Source organism: Ambystoma mexicanum, chromosome 1q (genome assembly GCF_040938575.1).
Source record: "Ambystoma mexicanum isolate Mex_15411 chromosome 1q, UKY_AmexF1_1, whole genome shotgun sequence".
In the NCBI taxonomy this organism is placed as follows: Eukaryota; Metazoa; Chordata; class Amphibia; order Caudata; family Ambystomatidae; genus Ambystoma; species Ambystoma mexicanum.
Genome location: NC_090922.1, coordinates 1,427,900,457 through 1,427,924,003, shown reverse-complemented (window position 1 = coordinate 1,427,924,003; position 23,547 = coordinate 1,427,900,457). Strand labels below are relative to the sequence as shown.

The 23,547-nt window shown below is 43.3% G+C and overlaps 1 protein-coding gene across 11 annotated transcripts in view; it reads left to right on the top strand.

Moving 5' to 3' along the window:
• LOC138548762 (microtubule-associated serine/threonine-protein kinase 2-like) overlaps positions 1-23,547 on the top strand; it is a 2,396,492-nt gene that overhangs the window by 1,889,884 nt on the left and 483,061 nt on the right. For all 11 annotated transcript variants that reach the window (XM_069642298.1, XM_069642297.1, XM_069642303.1 and 8 more), the window contains one exon: positions 4,568-4,777. In XM_069642298.1, coding sequence (XP_069498399.1) covers positions 4,568-4,777 — 210 coding nt within the window. The remainder of the gene's footprint in view (positions 1-4,567; positions 4,778-23,547) is intronic.

Genomic DNA, 23,547 nt, shown 5'->3' with positions numbered 1-23,547 from the left:
TTTGAAACACAGGCCAAAAATGCTTTGAATGTAGTGGCAATGAAGTGAAATGATGCTAAAATTGATTTTAATTCCTTGTAGAGGTTCAGGGTGAGTGATATCTAGTTTATATTAGTTAAGGGTCACTTTAGCAATGCTCTATGAGTAACCAGCAGGTTAAAACGAATTTTAGCAAAGGAAAGCAAGAAGCTGCTGATTTTTACACGTGGCTGAAATTGTGCAAATGTCAAATCGCGGCAAATTTAATTGCGCACGTCGAGCGTAATTACGGAGGCACTATAAGGAGTAGCAGGTCGGTTCCATGTTCGGTGGAAAGCCTAGAATCTTAGCTTTAAGATGAACGTTAAATCTCGTTCCTAACACAAACGGTTCTGGAGATACGGACGATTTTGTGAAAGTAGTTTTTCGGATTTGAAATTTAAAAGTTCAAAATGACAGATGACAGTTTTCAATTTTAAAGATGACAGAATGACACGATTCTAGGAGGCAGTTCTAATAGGCTAAAATAGTTTGGATTAGATTATTTTAAACTAAGAGATTGGTTTTGGCACAGTGAGTACTTGCACTATATTTTTGAAGTAAGCCGTCAAGGTCTGGTCAGGTTGGACGGGACTTCCGGCGGGTGGTTCTGAACAGCGGTCTGGTCTCTGGTTCTGCTCTCAGCACTGCACAGTTCTGGTCTCTCTGGATCTCTGGTCTCTCTGGAGGTTGATGGATTTGAAGTCTGGAGTCTCCCGGCAAAGTGTCCCGCAAGAAAGTGGAAAGTGAATGTCCCCTCCTGTCCTGCACTGTCTGCTTTTATGTGTTAAGAAAGTGGGTGTGTGCGTGGCATAACTGAGCCTGCCCCTCTCTACTTGTCATTGGCCCAATTCTCCCCTCTCCCATGATTGGGGGAAGGAAATGGATTGTCATCATGATGAGGTCTGTTTATGGGTCAGAGGATCCTCCTCTGGTCAATATGCCCACAAATCTATATTTGATTCAAATACATATTTCCCAGATACACAAGTGGTTGACATTACATGTACATATTATAGATGAATTAAGACAGGTCTATGTTCAAGCCCCATGTTCCTGCGAGTTGGGATTCAGAAATTACAACATTTTGTGCTTTTTGGTCGGTTTACCAATATCGGACATTTACCAAAAATTACACAAATGTGCGCAAGGAGTATGGACATTAATTGATGAAGTGTCAGATTTTTAACATGCAGACATTTGGAGTAACAACCTTTTTTCTGCTACTATCCCCAGGAACATACCACAGGGTCCTAAGACATCTTAAAATGTGCACTGAAAATTCACAAGAATAATGGTATTATTTATATATTTTTGACCAGTCGGCACTATGAGTTATCTATCTTTTTAAAATTATGCCCTGGTCAAAAAGGGGTGTGGCTTCCCACATCACATGGTGGAATAACTGGTTTGCCCACTTCCCCCAAGCTCAGTTTGCTAGCAGAGGCACTGCCCCTCCCATTTTCTCCCAAGAGGAAGCCATTTTACGACCCCCCAATATAACATTTGCCTGAGCCAAAGAAGGCCCATTGTGCAGTTCCCTGCAGTCCCCAGTTGCCACTCCCTTAATTCAATCAGAGAGGTGTGATCTCCTTTTGGTGGGGGCAGCAGGGTGCAGCCAGGCCTGGGAAGAGTGGCTGAGCCGGTTTCTCCTGTCGGGGGTAGTTGTCAGGCAGAATTCAGCTAAATGTCACTTTAGTTCCCAGTTTTCTACATTCAAATCCAACTTACATGCAGCTATTTTTTATATATACATTAAATAATTACTTCCTTCAAGTCATTTCAGAATATAGTTTTACATTGTATCCACCTCTTAGCAAGTCTTTCCTTGGCCTGGTTTGGGTTCATCTGTTCAGTTTTACACAAGTCTGGTGGTTTTAAAACGCTGGCTTTCTGATAGTGGTGAGCACCGGTATTGCATCCATTTTTGACATTAAGAAAATTAATTCCCCACAGTTCTGGGTTGCTTTTGGCAATCAGCATTGCCATTCCCAATGGTTTCAGGCTACTGTGTGTGTAGCCCAATGGTGTTTTAGGCAGTGCCCTCCTGTGCTCACAACATAGGCAAAAATGGGTGGCAGCCTATTGTTCATGTTTTCCCTGTGCACTCTGGGGAGTTCTAGCCATCATGATGTTTTCAATGCCAGTAACGCACAGTTTTATGGTAGGGCTTGGATGCATGGGTAAAAACATCCCACAGCACCGCTAACCCTTGTTGAAATGCCTTAAACCAATAGGTGCCTTCCATGTTGGCATACATTTTAGCTGCCACAAGTCCTCCTTTTGGTATACATAGTACCAACCCTCTGTGCTTTTTGTTGACATTGATGGTACCCACCACGAGTCATTCTGAACAAAATACACTATACAGTCTGTGCTATAATTCGCCTTGATTGACATGCACTGTACTCCTGCTAGTCATCCCAATCATATCACGTCATCCTAGTCAACATACATTATAACAATTGCACATCGTCCTTGTTGTCTTGAATTGTTCCCACTACCCTAAGTCTTCCTTGTGGCTATGCATTAATTGTACTCATTGAAAGTACTTTGCTTAAAGTGAGAGAGCCCCTCTACTGAGAACAAGCAAGGTCAAATAACCTGCACTATGGGATGGTGCCTACTCACAATGGTCTGCTATCATTTTGTGTTAAGTTAGTAAGCTTTTCTACTGTGCCCGTCACCACCCTAATGCTCTTACAGTGCTAGGGTTTATCCGGATAGTGGTTTGTGGTCCCGCCGGGAGTAACCAGACTGTGGTCTTTACGGGTAAGGACAAACGCGAAGAGGTGAGAGCATAGGGTCAGTGGGATTCGGATTGAAACTTAGACAATTGAAAAAGTACAAAGCTCTTGTGATGGATTGTGGCTGATTGTTGTTTAAGGGGTGCATGTCTTATCCTTTGTAATGGATCAAAGAGAGCCCTAATCATGACGAGTGCTATGAAAGCCTGCCCATAGAACCAAGAATTTTCCATGAAGGCATTTTCTAGTACATTGTTGCATGGTATTAGAATTAGGCAGTGTAAGATTGTGTCATAGGCTGAGGATATGCTAAAAGGTGCCCTTGAAGTGTGGAGGATTCCTCATCTAATAGTTCTAAGCGTACCCTCTTCCACCAATCACCCAGGGGATAATCTGGTTGCCAAATCCAAAAGGTGATAGTGTATAGACAAATGTGAGAACTCAAAAGGGATAGAGGGAAGGAGAAGATGAAAGGCAGGTTCTCTAGGCGCCATATCTGCTTGGCCACTTGGATAAATATCCCTGTTCGGGGGCGAGGGACAAGGATAGAAGTAACTGTGAGTAGACCTCCAGATCATGGGAACGTGGATTCCTCTATTTTAGTGAAATAGTACCCTAAAACTCCTATTCTTACTGTGTCGGAAAACCCATAGAAGACGGATATCAATCTGCATACCCGTCTGATCCTGCCATTAAAGGACTGGTCAGCCCCGAAATAACAGCCATGAGTGCCACCAGCAACCCCCAAACCTTTTCCTCTCAGACAGTGTTTATTTATGTAGCCACTCTTGGCCTCTGTACTTGGCAGTCACAGATATCCTTTTCTAGAGTTGATTTTGCAAGAGAAATTAAAAACACTCCCAGGCAATAAGAGAACAGTCTCCAGGGATCTGCTTTAACACATCTAAAGTCCATCACACAGCCACACACTATTTTTAAAAATACCCGTTTATCTCCAATATTGCCCTCACTTAAATATTCTCTTCTCGTTACCCTCCACATTTCTGGCATCCTTATCTATGATCTATTTCATCTGGATTGGCATTCACTTCAGCCTCACCCTCTAAGTACCTTACAAATCAACAACAAATAATCCCCAAACTAACCACCTTCCTTTAACCTGCCCCACTCCTGTTTTAAACCCTGTTCGTTTTATCTGGCCCCTCCTTTTTCTTTCCTCCTCAGATTGCCTGACTACCCCGTTGGAGGAACAATATGCTAAGTTCCAGACACGCCTAGGCACTTTGAGAGCACTGTAGTGGTGGTTTGGTGCTGTATAAACGATTTATAATGTGCATTATGCTCTCCGCAAGTCTAACCTGTGGACATACATTGCACCAAATACGATCATTTTTTTCAACATGCATTGTAGATATCACACGTTTTTCAAGTCAATGTGACTTCCCTTGAGTCCTTCTTTTGGTCCTACATTATGCCAGGAGACTTTGTCAATGTGCAGATGATTGATTATATGCCCTCCTTGCAGATGTGTATACGCCTACCAAAGCTCCTCCCACTTTATACCATTACAAGCCTTTGTCAGCACTTTGCATGATAAAGAAAGTAAAAGAGGGGAGTGCAACGGCTCTGCCTTCGTTGACCTTGCACACCTGGAGAAATCTAGTGTATCCCTAAGAAAACCATGCTGCCTTGACTCAATAAAAAGTTAAACTGTGTTTGGGATCACCAAAAGCGGGAACCTGTGTTGCTTCGTATTTTCATTCCTTCAGATGTTGCGGTTTGTGTTGAAGCGAGTGTAATTGAATTACACAATGTGCGTCAATGTCTTTTCCTTTCTGCAGGCCACGGCGCAGATGGAGGAACGGCTGGCTGAGTTCACTGCCTCAAATGCTCCGGAAAACGTGCTTCCATTGGCTGACGGAGTGCTCAGCTTCATTCATCATCAGGTGATTGAGCTGGCTCGGGACTGTCTGGACAAATCACGAGATGGACTGATCACCTCCCGTTACTTCTATGAACTGCAGGAGAATCTGGAGAAGCTTCTACAGGATGTAAGTTGCTGGCTATGAACTGCATCTTACTATGACGTGATATTTTCCTTTTGGTTCCAACCCCTAGGTTCGAGTATGGCACCTTTGCAGTCATAGCTTGGTTTATTTTAGGGGTCTCCAAAATTGGTCCTCAATAGCTCCGATCATATTCAGATGGTATCTAATATAATCATGGCAAAAACGTTGCGGTAAAAAAATATTGCGGCAAAAATGCTGCCGTTTGACCCGATAAAAGTGTGCCCCATTATACCATTTAAGGGTAGCGGGGATTGCGGGGGTGTCCCCGGTGCCTTTAAATGGTATAATGGGTCCGGGAGTTGCGGGGGTGTCCCCTGCATGTTTTACATAGACTGCGGAGCAAAAACAGCGGCATTTTTGCCGCAATATTTTTTTACCACTGCAATTTTTGCCGTGATTATATCACATGGAACCATTCAGATATTCCCTGTTAAGACGGATTTCTAAAATATGGCAACATGGACAGATTTTAGGAGGCCACCCTAGCTTTTCGTCAACAGGGGCCTCTGGGAGTTTAGCCAAACCCAATCCAGGTAAGCGTGGAAGAATGGTCAAGGCTAAGTCTCAGGAGAGGTGAGTGGGGACAGCAATCCACAATGAGTTCCCACAATGATTCTACTTAGACAGTAAGTACTGTGAGAATCCTGAGGGCTGCCTCGCATCTATTCCCCCTGGATCCCCTACGCGGGTGGCCAGGGCAGGGCCATAGCTTTTGGATCCCAACCCTGGGGAGTGGGCGATCAAGCGAGGAACACAAGGGTGGAGGGTCCTTGGGGATTGGAAGTGGGACGCACGTGGGTTAGATGCAGTATTCCACGTACCCCTATCCCAGAGGTGGTTATGGGATACTGTTCCCCCATGTTCCCTGGTCCCTGAGAAGCACAGGAGATATCAACCCAGACATACTAGAAATAGTGGTAGAAGGATTGGGAATGGGGTACCTTTGGATGAGACACAGTATGCCCTTTACTCTAGTGACAACCAGTTTAACCCTTCCCCGACCTTTATGGGTTACTGTAGATCAGTTACCCATTTTTCTCCTCTCTAGGGGTACTGCGACGAGGAAGAAACCACCGAGAGTAATGAACACCACTCACTCTCACCACTTTGGTACGGGGACGAAGTAGATGATAAAAGAGGCACACCAGTATACTGAACAGACATGTCCCACTAATAGGTTCAGCAAAGACAGGCAATTGAAACAAAGTATGCACACCTGCAACCTATCAAAGTCTCAGGAGAATATAAAATAAGCAGGAACAGGAAGGAAGGCGAGCGAGTTGGGAGAGCAGTTGAGATGCCAGAGTTGCCCAGGACAAGCTGGGGGAGAACGAGAGACTTAGACTCTGAGTGTCTGCAGAGTGAGGCAGCAAGAGGAAATGTGGCAAGGGAGCCATGGCTCCAGAGAGCCGATGAAGTCCAGAGAAAGGAGTCGAGAGGTGTGATGTTCCCTAATGAAGTAATTAGGGAAAAATGCTTGTTCCCCTGGGCTGAGATTGGTGCCATGGGGTGCTTCAGGGCCTGCTGGCGAGGCCCTGACATTGGAGGAAAAAGATGCTTCAACAGAATCCAGCTGAAAGCCAAGAACAAAGCCGGCGAGTTTCAAATAATGGGAAACCCGGTATGTGAAAGGCACAAGTGAATATAATGTAGTGAATAATTGTCCATGAGCGTTTAAAATCCCTGAACAATGGTAAAGAATGAATAATGGTGAAATGAAGAAAGTTAATGAATACAAAGTAACAGAGTGGTCGCGTATCAAAGATACGTTCTCGAAAGTCTCTGTATAAAGAAAGAAAGCCTTTTACAAAAGGGGAGCCATGCAGAGATGATGTCCGAGCAAAATCCTCATTAGATTGTTAAGAATGAAAATAAGCAACCTGCTAGTATTGAATACCAAACTGAATGGAAATGAGCCAGCTGCTAATATTGAATATCAAACTGAATGAAAATAAGCAAACTGCTAATATTGAATATTGAACCAAATGAAACCGCAAACTGTGGTAAGGATTCCAATTGGGCGTCACACACTAGACCAGGACACTTGGTCTTAGCCAGGGATGTGGTGCTAAATAGGAATGCTTTTTCTTTAATATCAATGAATTCAAGTTGAGCCGGTACCCGACCTGTCTCACACCCCCTTTTACAAAAACACTGGATCACAATGTACCATGAACCAGGCCGGTTGGCGAAAATGCAATATTATTTATTTTTAGAATTCACAAAAATAATATTTTTTTATTATTGGGCAGCAATCACCAATGGGGTGATAATGACCATGGAAATGGAAGCAAAGCACTTAGTAAAACTTCTAGTAAAACATATCCAGAGCACAATTGAATAGGAGTACTTTTTGAATTAGGATAGATGGAACCCAAGTTAATTTTTCCCCCTGCAATGTTCCCTCAACCCACAAATAATTGAATTCTGAGTGGATAGAACGAAGCAGCAGATAAGACCCAAAGGCCTAAAATGACACTCGGATTTTGACAAATAATTATATATGTGTTTAAATAAGGATATACATATGTTAGTATTAGATATGTTATATCACTATCAACCATAAGGCAAGGTATCACAAATGCATACAGTTCACAAAACAAATTGAAAACACAGTGCAGCCAAATTCACACATGGAAAAGTTGCATTTTCTCTGGTTTGCAGTTTTAAATGCCAAACATTTTTTTTGTCTAAAAAAACGGGTGAAAAACACAGAATCGGAATGCGGTTTTTTGGCAAGGTGATGGATGCACTGCACAGGGGCAATACAGAAGTGAAAGGAAGGCTATAGCTAAAGAATTGAGAGAGATTTGTAAGATAGAATGAGGATCGTTTTTAGGAAAATAGAGCAGTTCAAAAGAGAAAATCCGATTGAAAACTGAAAGGCAAAGTTTACTTAAACTAAATTATCTTGACTATATTGTTAAAGAAAGCCACGGTATGTTCAAAGATTGATTCACAATGTCAACATTTTCCTGCCGGGTTGTGATCTATGTGGGAAGTAATTTAAATTACTCCAATTATTACTAATGAGTTACAAGAGGAGGTGAATGGAAGAATTGTGCTAACACTAGGAAACAAGAACAGGGAGCACAGAAAATTAGAAATGTCTTATACAAGTTATCAGGGTATGGATTGGGTTGCTTTAGAAAGTGGCACAAAGACAAAAGTCAAGATGGGGTAGACTATGTGTTATGGGATGGGGAATACTCACAGTCCGCTCTTAAATTTGGCATTAGGAACAGTCAACCGGGTTCTGGACTCCAGGGCTCGGGTCACCAGGTAGCGGCGGACTCTCCTAGCAGAACAACAGCTGGGCCTGTCTGGTCACTGGAAAATCAGGAGAGCTGGATGACAGGGTTGCCGCGGGCATTCAGTTAGTGGGCAAAAAGCCAGGCTGCTCTCGGGATGCTTCCCAAAAGAATACCACAGCTTTTCCCTTTGGTTATTGGGATTTTTTTGTGGGATTTCTGGATTGAGGCCTTGCTGGGATGGTCAGCAATGCTTTGGCCTTGCAGTGGAATCTTGAATCAGCTATGCTTTGGCTTTGCAGTGGGATCTGGAATCTGGCAAGATGAACGTAGAAGATCAGGAACGCAGGCAGAAGAAATTCAGGAAAGAGTCTGTCCAGAGTTCTGTCAGCCACCCTTTTTATAGAGCATGGTGACATCATAGAATTATTGGGTAGGGCAGGCTTAGCTTAGCACGCCTCTGAACAACTGGAGTGGTCAGGGGTGATAGTTACCAGCTTCCTTTTAGCTGGTTGGGTTTCAAGGGCAGGATGTCAGATTTATGATGTGAGTTTTACAATGTCCAGAACCGCCCACAGTTACTTTAGCTAAAATCCGGTTTTGCCATAAATGGCACATTTGTACCGTTGGGGCATCTTAACAGATTACATAAGCAGGTTACATGTTTTATGCAGCATATGCCAGTCCAACTCTCCAGTGTGTGAAACATTGTTTCACCCTTTTAGTCATTTTTAGTCATTTTTAGTGTGAAAAATTCGGCCTAAAATTCTATAACTTTATACATGTGCCCGGATTATCATTAGGCATATCAATATTGATTTTCACATTGGCATCAGGTACACTTTCTGTGGAATATCCAATTCTCTGCCATTTCTGTTCCCAAGTTGACAGAGAAGTCTTCAACGTCTTAAATTAAAACCCACAAAATGACATTAAAACTGTTAACTTTTTACACTCCTGCAAATTTCTTTTGTAAAAATAACCATTTTTAAAAGTTTCTTAATACAATAGTCTTTTAAAACAAATGGGCATCCTTGGTCCTTCACTGGAACCCTTTTTCTTTCTCTTCAGCTACCACCAACTGTCAATTCAGCTCGGTGTGGGGGGGATTTCACTTGTTTGATTGAAGGTTTGTGGCCACTTTCACTTCACCGGTTGGTGTCCCAGAAGTTCCTTTGGAAGAGGCCTCAGCCCAGACAAGTCTGCCAAGGTAGAAATTATCACTTGTGTTTTCTAGCATCTACTGTGAAGGGCATTTGTTGCTGGCAACCCCTAAGCAGAAACCTGTTTGGGGCTGATTCCCCCCCCTGTAGCCAATGCATTGTAATTCCTTATTTTATTTATTTTTGTTATATGACAGAGTAAAGCCTGTTGAATAACTTCTCCCATATATGTTTCACAGCACAAACCCCTTCACATTGCTAGATAAGGGCAGGTCCTTATCCAACCTACACTTTTAAACAAGTATTTTGCTTTATTTACAAAAGTACATTTAAACATGTGATGGCTGCTGACATGTTTCTTTGCAAATTCGGTTTTTCTCCTCCCTCGGAATTCCCACATTGTTTTGTAGCCAGAGTTAGCTTCTGGTATGCAGCAATTTGTTTAAATACAGATGCACTGAAATTGACATAGGCCCAGAGATCCAGGGCCTCTTTGACACATTGATCTTTGATATTTTGTAGCCCAACATTAAAGCGTTTCCTGTGTAGCTGAAGTAAAGCTTCTTTTGATTTCTTTGGCTCTGCACAACAGCCTGTCATTCAGGGGCACTGCTCTTGCCTGTTGGAGCACAATATGAATGTGAACAAACATGGCAGGGTCTCATTAATAAAAGTAGTGTGATGAGGAATCAGAGGAAAAGAACATCAGAGAAGCATCATTTTTAAATGTAAATATTTCCCTTTTTCAATGGGTAACTTTAACTTGCAGCAAAGCTGCTTTTCACTCCCCTTATTTTGTACATGTAAGAACACACTGGCAGGCTTTCTCAGTGTGCACCCTTGTTCAATCCTGCCCAATTCCTGCTTGGCAAGATGGTGCAGCCATCTGTTTGTAGTTGCAAAAAGAAGTTTTGCCGTGCGGCGGTGGTGCTCACAGGAGCCAGCGCAGCCATTTTGCTGCTTCTGCTGAAGTGCAGCTTGGTTGTGGAAGGAAGTACAGTGGAGTGGGTAAATATATCCCACAACTGCTAATATTGAGCTGAATTGTTTATTGAAGATTGAACTATACAAAGAGAACTCAAGAATCCTGGTTGCGTGATTTGTAATGAGTAGATCATATGATCCAACAACTGCGCCAAGACCGGAGAACTCCTATATGTTGAATAATGAACTTCACAAAGTGAATTCAAGGTTCCTGGTTGCGTGACCTGTAATGGTGGACCATGCATTCTAACAACTACGCCAAGACCAGAGAACCCCTATATGCTAACAAGGAAACATTCTATTTTGTCAACAGGAGAACTACCATTGGGGCCTATGAGGCTTAGGGAAGGGAACCCTGAGCTGTGAAGAATTGTTGAAACTATATTGCGGAAAGGAATCTTGAGACTTGTGGCCCTCAAACTATATTGAACTTGGGGAAGGGCATCCTGACGTTTACAAAGGTGTGGAACTTTGACTTAAAATCCAAAAGAAGGTAACTTGAACCTTGTGCTCAGCTTGTTGACATTTGGGGAAAGGAAGCTGAAGAGTAAGCTGGAACTGGAAATAGCTCAGAACGTCACTTTTGGAACCGTGTTTAGTTTATGGGTGGCATCCCTACGCATTGCTTTGTCTTAGCTGTGAGGGCAAGCATAGGTTTTGGACACAGACTTTTCCGTTGAACTTACTGACACAGACTATCCTAAGTTTCTTTAGCTAGGGAAGTCCCAGCTTAGCATAGGGCAAGTTAGTCTTTACACCATCCTGACCTTTTCATTAATAAAAAAAAGCCTATTGTTACATATTGAATCTGTTGTATACGTCTCCTTCCATGATGCCAACCCCACAGTATAAAAATACTCTTATTATAGGCCCCAAAACAACACACTATGAAAAAAATGTCAAGCAGTTAATGTCCCATAACACTTTAAATATAAAACATATATACAGTCACAGTTGGTAAATACAATGCATACAATTCACCATTACACCTGAAAGGAAAGATAAGTAGTTAGACAATTGCGTAACCAATCCACAGTAACTCTAACTTTGAGTCCAACTCTAATTTGAATGGGGGCCTTGTCCCCAAAAGTTCACAAAGTACCTTTAGAAGAAGGAACAAAGTTAGGAAATGTTCCTGTTGGTGTGAAGCCTATCAAAGGGATTTACAATTAAGTAAGTAAAATGTTTTTCATGCTTCTAGAGCAGCTTTTTGAACAAACGTTTAAAAGCAATGGAATATATATCAAAGTTCTTCACAAAGCTTATAATGGAGGAGATAGGGGCACCAGTACGTATTGCGTCTACTCACCGCCCTTACTTTTCCCAAAGGACTTGGCAGGGCGAATGGGGGTTACTGAATGTAGGTTTTCCTGATGTTGGATCCAGTAGAAGATGGCCAGGAGCTGCAGGTGCAAGGGAGTTTTCAGTCGGGTCCAGGATCTGAGCACAACCCTTTGCAGAAAAGAAGTGCAGTAGGCACCGATGCAGGACTCTCGGGATACTCTGCCAGACGGTGAATGGCCAGTTCCAGCGACAGTCACTGCACACGGGCAACAGCAGGTGTCTCGGCAGACGCAAACAAAGAAAGGCTTGCCGAACAGGACCCGTCGATGCTGGGATTCTGAAACCTGGCAGGAAGGTGACTTGTAGGATTAACTGGAGACCCCCGAAGTTCCGTGCCAATAACACCGAACAGCAACACATCTAGCAAAGTAGTCCAAAACGGAGCTAGTCAGTCCACCGGATGGTCCATGGACACTTCGAAAGGCTCCGGGCTGCAGGATTGTGAGAAGGCGTTGAGACTGGTTGGTCCCACCGGTCCGAGGGATCAAGGCACCAACAAGGGTCTTCTGAGATCAGGTAGTCCAGCAGGGCTTCACTAGGACAGCAGCACAAATGGTCACCAGGCCTCTTAAGAATTCGTCCTCTGGATCTCCGTCATCTGCACAGCTACACAGGATACTGGGCACCTCTTCTTATCTGCTGGAATAGCTGCAGGACTCCTCCTTATCCCAAATTCATCTGAGTGATCAAACTCAACTGTCCAATAGAAAAATCTATCCCACACATGCACACCAACACTGGCCCAATCAGGGACCACTATGGGGCTGACTAATGAGTGCACACTAGACACACTGGCACCAGTATGTGGATTTGGACCAGACAGCTATACACACATTGCTTGCACTAGCACGTGAAAACAGCAGCTTTCCTGGGAAAATGCATGACCAGAAAAGGGAATTCCTGACCTCAGAAGGCAGGATCAAGGCCAAAAAATCAAAATGCCCAGAAAACATGTGCCAAACCGTGTTACACGGCTATCTTGGGACACTAGCCACAGTTGGTCAGTTAGTATCCAAAAACGGTAAACACGAATGATCTAACTAAAGATAAAGCAAACATTTTAAAAATTTAAGTGCTGCCGCCTGCTTGTCTTTAGGCAAATGTAGAAGTAACCAAAAATCGCTTTGATGTAAGCCTAGGGTGGTTCAAAAGTATTCCCGTTGCACTGCTTGATGTTTTGTGCAATATGAAAAAGTTGCGCAAACAGATAACATGCCAAAAGACAAAAGGGAAACAAGTTTCCCAGAACTGACAGTCTGAAGGACTAGTCAGTTTCCCCATAACAAATTAGCAAAAGGCCAGTGAAGTGAAGTGAAGCTGAAGGTTTTACTTCGCTGCAAAAAAGTCAGGACAAGTTGTAAAACAAAACAAAAAGGTTTGGGGGTCCATAGAATATGGAGGGAAAGTTGCCCAAAAGAAAGTTTGTTCCTAACATGCATATTCAACTGTATTTTGTGTGGATAGCCAAAGTGGATTTGGTGCTTGATACTTGGAACTGGAGACCACTGTTCTGTGACTTTAACCTTACTTTAACTCAGGGGTATATGGATATACATTGTAAATGTCCCTATTTATCAGGCAAGGGCAGAGACGATTAGATGATTATCGCAGTTATGGCCAAATAGGAAGTCTGGGAATACATGCCAAGTCTTCTTGATCTACTTAAACCAGTTTAGTCACTAGACAAGATCTCATCCCCCAACAAAGGATGGGGTACATGTAAACCAGGTCCTTTCATTCCAACTTTCAAGTCTCCCTGCACTGTTCATTGTTTCCCTAATTATCAGCAATCGCTTGACGCTTAGGATTCCCTCTCAGATCTCTGTAATGGCAATAAAGTAACAGAACAAGAAATGCGATGGGGCTCTGGTTATGGTTGGTCATCGTGGGGCTCTATTTATATATTAAGTAAATCAGAGCATGCTACAAAAGCCATTTTTCAAAATTCAAAGCCATAGACTTAGATCCTTTTTAGCTTGCACTTCAATTTTAGAGCCGACAGCTCAGATCAAAAGGCAAAGTCAAAAGACTTTACAAAAGAAGTGTTAACAGAAATTAAACTGGTTTTTTGTAGTCATCTGAGCTAGATTGCAGAAACCATCAAACTGTATTCCTGGCAATAGTCGAAGACACCGACTCCGAAAGAGCTTGTATCTAGAGAAGTAAATATTCAAGAACAACCCTTTTCTAAAAATGAACTCACAGAATCAGGTACACATTTGCAGTGTTTAAATGAAAGAAATGCTGCTAAAACTACTTTGGTTTGCTGGTGTGTTACCTATTTTTGTTCAATTTATTGAAGGTTGTTGTCTTGTTTTTGCCCTGTATGTATCTCATCTGTTAATTATTTTCATTTCTGTTCAGGCTGAAATATTTCTTCTTTCAAAGCAAACATTGTTTTCTGGTTGTTGCCTTCAAACAGGAAGAGTTTATACCCCTCATTGGTTTCCCCTCATTAATTTCCTATGGTTTTCATATATTTTTTTGTTTTACAATTTTGTTTTGTTATAAGGATGCTGCGGGAAGGTGAAGCAGTTTTTCGGAATAAAATCACTTCTGCATGTGACAGAACAGAAAGTGATGTCTCACTGAGAATATGTCACCACTGGTCAGATCAAGAAATATGCACTTATGGAGGGGAATTTAATGTGAATTTTTAAAACAAGTTCAAAGAAAATGGTGTTCATTAAAGACCAACTTGTGCAAAGAATTTGTCGATCGGACCAAAAAAGGCCCTGATGTAAATATACAGCAGCTTGAAAAAATCCTCATGACAATGGCAAGAGCTGTCTATTAAACATAACAGCCCCCATGTTCTGCAGCGATAGGAAGAGTATCTAGATTGGTGTTTCTGCATCAATCTGATGAAACTCATCAAAAATGTAGGTTCATTTCAGCAGTGGTGAAATATTTATATCTTTAATCGCATTTCAGAGCCCGAGGCCAATCTTTAGTGCAGATATCATTCAAAGTACAAAGAGATGGCAGAACGCGGACAGAAGGTGATTGCTCGCTTGCGAACACACGCAAAATCCATCATTGAGAGATTATATGCACAGGTGAAAACCATGAGCAGTGGGGTTGATGGCTTGGGGGATTGGTAGGGGAGAACGTATCCCCTTAAATATATATCTGAGACAAATCCCATGTGCTTATATAAACCTCAAGACATTATTTTAATGAAACAGATACGTTTTGAATCGCTTGTTTCCCATAAGACTCTGATTCGGATGCATATTTTTGTTCTTTTTTAATGCTTTTGGTATTTTAGAGTGCTCCAAAGTGTACATATGCGGTCATGTTGATACTGTACAAGCTCAAAAGCAGACCTACTTTCGTTTCCTCTTGCAAAATTCACAAAATATGGCAAAGCAGTATTTTATGGAAATAAAATGCACATTTCATTTTGGAAAGCGTTTTCTTAATAGTGTAGTTTACGAGAAAAAAATCTAGCCATTGTGTTTGCAAACATTTTATTTGTATTGCTGCACAGCTCAAAGGGCTGGTGATGCTTGAAGGTGTGTGAGATGTGGGCTCAGTTGGCTCTTGGTGGAAACGATTAATTAGTAAAAGCCGGAATGAAGAAGGACTAAGCCTGGGTGGCTGTAGTTGACCAGTGAGGCAGTCTGAAAACCCAGATAACATCCAGTATAAACCTAGGCCAGTCAACGACGAATGCAAGGATGGTGGAGAGGGGTACTGTAAGCCATGCTTAGGTTTTTGTAGTTAAATGGTCAACCAAAACCTCATCAAATTCAAAATCAGGATCGCGAGGCAGGGTGTTGCTGGTTGAGTATGTATTAGCAAAGGAAGAAACGATGGAATTGAGATTGTCTGATAATTATACGTACTGTATTGCGGGACTAGAAGCTTTAAGGAGTAGGAGTACAGATGGGCAGAGCATCATGCAGTTATGTTTACATGAACAGTTAACTTTGCATTCAGATGGGGACAGTTTTTCTTTGGACGCTTTACGTCTTTGCAGCAGAAGTGTCAACTGCACCTGAGAATTTCTTCCCCTGTGAGGAATGCCTTGTAGGTTATTAAAGGTGTTTTTGAAGTTTCGTGAATATAATCGTTGTTACTTTTGCTTGTCTGTGTCTCTGTACACTGTCCCTGGGTCTATATATATGTTGGCCATTGATTGAGAATGTGGTGTTGGATGTTAGGAAAAAGTATAGGACGAATAAGAGTTAGATGTGGCCGCTACATTTAGACTACTTGTGCAGCTTAGTTGACCCATGATAATTGGTGAGGTTATTTTAGTATCTGGAATGGGGCCACGGAGTAACTGTGGATGTGGTCACCAACAGGACTCGGACCACTGGACATTGTTTTAAGGTTTAGTTTAGTCAGTCAAAAAAAATAAACTGAAGCCCTACTCTATAAAAGAAAGTCACAAGGGTACTGGTCAGGATGTCAAATCAAACTGCAACAGTCCTCCATACAAAATCCTATTCTAACCTAACCCTTTTCTCCATCTTTCAACAAAACACAATAACAATGACCATCAGCAAGGTTAAGTGGAACTGTGAACTGAAAGGGCTGGCTGATGGCTTTTGGCCCCCAACCTTGTTTCCCATAGTTCAGGTTCAACATTTCCTGATGAGTTGGACTGTTGCTCAGATGTCTCCAGTCCGAGCCTCCTTATTAGTCTCTCTTCCCGCCTTAGAATTCTGTCTGTTTTTCTCTTCCCCACTCTGTGGCTCCTTTCCTGCCCACTCCCCACTCTGGGGGTTCCTCTCTTGTCCACACTCCACTCTGGGATTCTTCTCTTTCTCTCTTTCCACTGTGGGGTGTTTCTCTTTGTCACGTTGCTCCCTGGGGTCCTCTCCGTTTTTCTCCACTCTAGTGCGTTTTTCTGTCTCACTCCCCTCTCTGGGGACTTCTCACTCTCACGCCACTCTGGATTGTTTGTTTTTCTCTCTTCCACTCCCCACTCTGGGCTTTTCTGCTTTTCTCTGGTATCTCTCTTCTTTACTCCCCACTACCCCACTTTGTGTTGTACTATCAATCCCTTTCCTTCTCTCTCTCCCTCAACACACTGGGGATTTCCTGCTTCTTACTTCCCCCTCTTGAGTCTTTTCACTCTGGGTTGTTTTTCTCACTCCCTTATCAGTGGTGTTATCACTCTTTATCCATTCTGTTTTTTTTTTCTGCATTATTTTCTCTTTCACTCCGCACCTGGGCGCGTTTTCCTTTTCTCCCCACTCTGGTGCGCTTTACTTTTCTCCCCACTCTGGGGTGTTTCTCCTTCTGACTCCACTCCTCTAGGTTTTTCCTCCCGTTTCCCTAATATGGATTTCTTTCTTTCTTTCTCCTGTTAAGGATACCAATCAGGCATCACACCACGGGCCAAGACACATGGTCTTATCCTGTGATGTGGCCCTCAATAGGAATGCTTTTTCTTTAATTTCAATTAATTCAAATTGAGCCGATACCCAACCCGTCTCGCACCCACTTTGACAAATATCCCGGGTCACAACGGACCATGAACCAGGCCGGTTGGTGAAAATACAAGATTTATTTATTTTTAGAATTCACAAAAATCACACTTTTTAATATTGGGCAGCAATCACCAATGGGGTGATGATGACATTAAAAATGGAAGCAATGCACTTGGTTACCCTTCTAGTAGAACATTTCCAACGCACAATTGAATGGGAGCACTTTTTGAATTAGGATAGATAGCACCCAAGTTAGGGTTTCCCCCTGCAATGTTCCCTCAACCCACAAATAATCAACTTCTGAGTGGATGGAAAGAAGTAGCAGGTAGGCAGCAAACGGAATAAAATGACACTCAGAATTGACAAATAATTAATGTGCGGTAACATTTTTGAGGCAAATAAGATTTCTCACAAAGGCAGTAGTGCATAAACACTAGCAATCACAAGGCAAGGGATCAACAAAAGGCATACAATTCTAAAGCATTCACACGTTGGAAAGTTGCATTTTCTTAATTCCCGTTTAAAATGACAAACTCATTTTATGAAAAACTGTGAAATACTCTGATTTGGGTTGGGAGACAGATGTATATCACATGGGCAATATGGAAGTGACAGAATGTCTCTAGTTATAAAACTGGATGAGATATGCAAGATAGAAAAAGGTTTGATTCGGGTAAAATGAAGCCATGAAAGAGGAAAGAAAATCTGCGGAGAAAAGTACAGGTTTGATTTAAACTACAATATCAAGACTATATTGATAAAGAGGGACACAGTAAGATCCAAGGTTGATTCACGACTTTAACCCTGTCACCCCAGTGTTCAACTTTATGTGGAAATTACTTTAATTATTCCAAATATGACTGAGGGCTTACGATCTATGCAGGACAAAAAGGAATAGGAAATGGAAGCTAACGATTGGAGATTACAAGATGCACAGAGACTTCTAACAGTTTTAACAAGTTACCAGGGTATGGATAGGATTGCTTTGAAAGTGAAATAAAGACAAAAGGGTCAAGATGGGAATACTGTGTTTCTTTGTGATGGGCTTATACTCGCAGTCAAATTTTGAGTCTGGGATTTTGGACAGTCAACAGGTTCTGGTCACAAAAGATTCTGGTCACCGGATAGCGGCCTCTCCTGGCAAAAGACAGCTGGGCAAGGTCTGGTCACCAGATACTAAAGGTCAGCTGGCATGCGGGTATTGGCAAGAAGCCAGTCTGGTTTCAGGATGCTTCCCAAAAAGGGTACCACAGCTTTTCCCCTTTTTAATTGGATTATAGTGGGATTTTCTGAATAAAGGCCTTTGCTGGGGTAGAGTCAGCTATGCTTTGGCCTGGCAGTGGGCTCTGGAGTCTGGCAGGATGAATTGAAGATCAGATCATCAGGAACGCAGCGCAGGAAATTCAGGAGAGAGTGTGCCTAGAGTCCTGTCAGGGACTCTTATTTATAATGCATAGTGACATCATAGACTATATGGTGGGGCAGGCTTAGCTGAGCACGCCACTAAACAACTGGATAGGACAATCAACGTTGGTTACCTCCTCTAAGAGATAACTCAGTTTATGAGGTTGCATTTTATGAGATGAAAAGACTTCCCACAGACCTTTTTGCCAAAAATCAACCTGAACATAATTTACACATCTGTACAGTTGCGGCCTTTTAACCAATTACATAGGCAGATTACATATTTTGTGTAGCGCATAGCCGCCCATTCCTCCAGTTTGTGAGACATTGTTTCGCCCTTTTAATACTTTTTAGTCATTTTGAGTATGAAATATTCGGCCTAAAATTCTATAACTTTATACAGGGGTGTGGATTATCATAAGAGATGCAAGTATTAAAATTAGGAATGGCATCATGGATACATTCCTTATAATACCTAATTATCTGCCATTTCTACTCCACATGTGTCAGTGAAGTCTATATTGAAAGCCCATAACATCACATTTAAACTGTTACCTTTGCCAGAGGACTTTGCAAAAATGTGAAAAGTTAAGTCTTACCAGTTTTATTTATAAAATAGTCTTTGGAAACAAATGTTCACTATTGTTCCCCATATATGGGCCCAGCTTCCAAGCTACCCCCCGCCCTCTAAGCGCAGGGTTGTCATGAAGTTTTTCTTTGAAGCTTCTTGTAGAAGTCACAAGGAGGTGTGATTTTTCATTTTGCATGTTTGTGTCCCAGATCTCCATTGTAAGAGGCTGGAGCACAGATCGAAGTCTGTAAAGGTAGCAATTATCACCCTGTTTTGGGCTGATTTCCTCCCCCCCCATGTAGCCACTGCCAGATAATTCCTTATTTTGTTTATTTTTGTTCTGAATTAACAAAACAAGCCTGTTGAATAAAACATCCCTCATATATCTTTCACAGCAAAAACCCCTTCACGTTGCTAGATAAGGTCAGGGCCTTAGCCAACATACACTTTAAAAAAAGGTATTTTCTTTGGTTTGCAAAAGCCCATTTTGACACATGGGGTGAAAGCTAGCATTTTCCTTTCAAATTCGGGTTTTCTATTCGGATTTCCACATTGTTCTATATCCATAGTTAGTTCCTTTTACACAACAGTCTGTGCAGGGCAAATGTCTCCTTAAATTGACATGTGCACAGAAAGCTAGAATTTATTTTCAAGCAGTGATTTTCGACATTTTGTTGCAAAAGTTTAAGCGTTTTTCCGTGAAACTGAAGTAAAGCTTTTGTTGATTTTCTCAGATTTGGCTTGCACAGCCTGCCATTCAGCAATAATGCTCTTTTCTGATGGAGCACAATGTGAATATGGCTGGGCATGACAGGGTCTTTTTGATAAAGGTAGTGTGCTGAAGAACAGGGGAAAAATAGCATCAGAGCGGCATCATTTTAAAGGTGAAATATTGCATTTTTCAATGGGAACTTTGGGCTTTCAGCAAAACAGCGCTGCTTTTTCACTCCATTTCTTTAAGACAAACAACAACACAACCTAGTAGCCTTTCTCAGGGTGATTCATGTTCCATCTTGCCCAATGGTGCTTGGCAAAACAGTGCAGCCCTTCTTTTGTCGCTGCAAAACGCAATTTTGGTGTAAGGCTGTGGTGCTCAAAGGAGCCAGCGCAGTGATTTTGCTGTTTCTGCTGAAATGCAGCTTTGTTGATGTGGGGAAGTACTGCTGAGTGGGTAAAGATATCCCACACTCCCGATTTTGCTACCTTCCTCTCCAGCTGAACCACTACATACATGCTTGTATCGAGTGGTGCTCTTCAGGAAGGGCATTTGATATCTCGAGTCTTTCCCCATTGCAGAGCAGCTTACGTGACTCTTCAAATAGGATCATCCTCAGTCTGCTGATGTTCATCTTCCTCGGGCACGCAGCTCAGTCTTCACATAGTCGCTTAAGTCACTTCTCAACTACACTCAGTGTTGGCCTCCCGAGGGTATGCTTCCTCAACTCGCAGCCTTTCCTGGCTGCTCCAGTTGTCTTGAAGCTACGTCTTGCAACACTCGTCTGTGTGTCCATGGTGCACTGGCATTCTCGTTTTCCTCCGAGCAACACCATCACTGTGTTTTTTTCCTATGGTTAAATCCCTTGGTGTCTGTTCTGGACCTCCTGTGATTTGGCATCCGAAGGAAACTACTTTGGGGGGTCGGAGCACTCTTTTCTCCCGAGTCTTCTCAGTGGATTGGACACGGGGTCCGGTCAGAAGCCAAGTCAGCCATTATAAAATGTATTTGCTCATTGTAAACCCTAGTCCCTAGATACCTTATAAAGGAGTTACTGATAGAGAAAAAGGGATGGTGACCTGTGTCCCTATCGGGGTCTCTGTCCCTAAGGATGCATTGGATCCCGCTCACCCTGTCCCCTAGGTGGGTTAAGTGTGGCTGGCTCACCCCCCTAGTTCCAGAGGGGGCGGTTCTGCCTTGGGGAGAGGTGACAATCTTGCTGGATTCATCACACAGCCCCTTCTGACTCATCAGCGGCACCATTCATGCAGTGCCCATGTGCCACGTGATGGCATGCATCGCTAACCACAAGCACCTGCATGCCTGCCTTACTTTGTGCAGGCTATAGGGCTCCACTTGTGCCCTTTCTCCTGGTAACTTGGCGGCATCTGCACCCAGATGTTTTAATGCATGGGTAATTGGACTCCAACTTATGCCACAGGCTTTTCAATTTAAGAATGGTGGGTACGAACAATTATATTAGAGATCTAAAAAGTAGTAAGAACATGTCAATGGGCCTGGTTCGTGCTGGTAGAGACTCCCAGACCTCCCTTTGTTTTGCATATTAAGTAACTTTGGGTCTCACCCTAAGTTACCAGGGAATCCAGACATGGATCCCTTGCTCACTGTTCTTAGAGAGGCACAGCTCCACCTCACTGATGAGGCCCGACTAGGCCGAAACTCGTGTCTGGGGTTGCTGTTGGTACTCATGTTCAGAGGAGAATTGCCTAGCATTTCAGTGCTGGACTGCCCCTGGGCAGGACAAAGACTGATATGCAGGGATATTTCTTCTCTGTGAAAGGGACAGTGAGCTAAAGACTTGGTTGAGACTCTCCCAGGGGTCATCCAACCAAGAACGGGCCAATGGCCTGTGTTTGTGCTGGTAGAGAGACTCCCAGACCCCCTTTTCTTTTGCTTTAAAATAAACATGTGAGCTGCTGCCTGCTCACAGCATATGAAAAAGTCATTTGTGAGAAAGTGCGTGATGTCAGTAGCAAGCCACTTAAATACATCTTTCCAATTAACCAGTACCCGGCAACTTGTATTAAAATAGAAAAACAGTACATTTGGTGATGGCAAACACAGCATTTCATAGCAAAGTCAAATTCGAGAGGCCTGCTGTTATGTTTTTATTTTCTTATAGGAGTAAGATTTAGCATTATCACATCTACGGATACCCAAAAATGAAATGTTCACATGGGGTTAATTGCAAAGAAATGTATAATGTTACCCTGTTCTGTGGAAATATAAAGGCAAGGGGAAAAGAAAATAACTGTAAACATCTGTGAATTAAACCGGCTTTGGGCCTGGACATCGGAATTGCATTCCTTTCCCCAGCCACAGCAAGAAAAAGGGTGATGGCTTTTTTTCCCCCCCATAAGAAAAGTGTGAACACTGGCTTTGAAGCTCAGCATAAAACCTTGTAACTCAAATACTACCCATTTACAAATTCATCTGTCACAGAGATTGGGCTTAGAACTCTAAAAATGAAATTAATTTGTTCAGGCAAGTGGTCTCCTCTCAGATAATCTGATCTTTTAATCCGCCAGGCCTTTCCAAAAGGAAACACATCACACCTTTAGAGATTTGATTTCCGCCACATGGACAGACAGATGCTGGAATCACTCAAGGGGGTGTGACTGGGTCATAAATGGCCCTTGCTAGAAGCCTAACTTGAAAGAACTTGCACCATGGCGACCAGCATTCTCAGTGTCATAAATGGCCCAGCTTTCAGATGCAACAGAACTAACATTATATGATAAGAGATGTACTCTTACGTCCTGTCCCCTTTCCTCCATACTGTATGGGCGTCCCTTCCAAGGGACGGGAGACAGAACCTTTTTCACCAGAAAAAACTTCCCCTTAAATTTAGAGGCGTGCTGGGGTGGAGCCCAGGGAGCATGCGCTGCCCTGACTCCGCCCTCCGGCACCACACCTCAGTCCCCTTTTCCACATCGATGGGAATGGGCCAAATTCACCAGCGCTCCTGGGTTTGGCTTCGGCCATATAATTCCATGCGCGGATACTTCTTCTCTTTATCTTTTTTGTCTTATCTATTATTCAGGTACTCGGTCCTCAGGTGTCACGGTCCTCCCCAGCCCATGTCGACTTCCACAGGTTTAAGCAGGTGTCCATCCTGCAATGGGCTCTTCCCAACTACAGACCCCCACGCCCTCTGCCTACGTTGCCTTGGCCGAGACCACGGTTGGCAATCATGTTCGGCGTGTGACTCGCTGTCCTCAAAGGCGCTGAAGAACAGACTAGCCAGGTGGAGGGAGCTCTTCCAGCGGTCGCCTCCAGAGGATCTCAAGAACTTCTTGAAGCATCAAACCAGGCCCAAGGTAGGTCTGATATTTTCCAGAGCACCCACAAGGGAGACACCTTTCCAGGGACTCTCCCGCGTGTGAGGGACCGGCCAGGTCCTTCTACCAGCACATGCACTGACGCTGCTTCAGCTACCAGCCTTCGGGTCGAGGGATCCTCGGATCCTCCCGGGCGCAGTGTTGAGGGACCGGAAGGTTCTTTTACTGGGTCTACACCCGAGGGGTAATACCGGCAATACGTCCGAGGGGCTACGCCCAAATACCGGCAGTAAGAGGGCGCTTAAACGCAGCTCTACCGACCCCCGGGTCGAAGGTGTCACACCTACCGGAGTGAGGCCCAAGGAGTAGGGTAGACCGCGTGATCCACATGCAAGATTCTGGGACGAGGCCAGGCCCAGCGGGCGAGCACCACATCGCAAGCACGTGGCAGTCAGCTCGACAAAATGGCTGCTGTGCCAGAAAGAGGCACACGTCCGACGCCATTCCAGGAACTCGCCGAAGAACGAGTGTCAAGGTGGGACTGGCCTTAACTAGGTGCGTGGCCTACAGT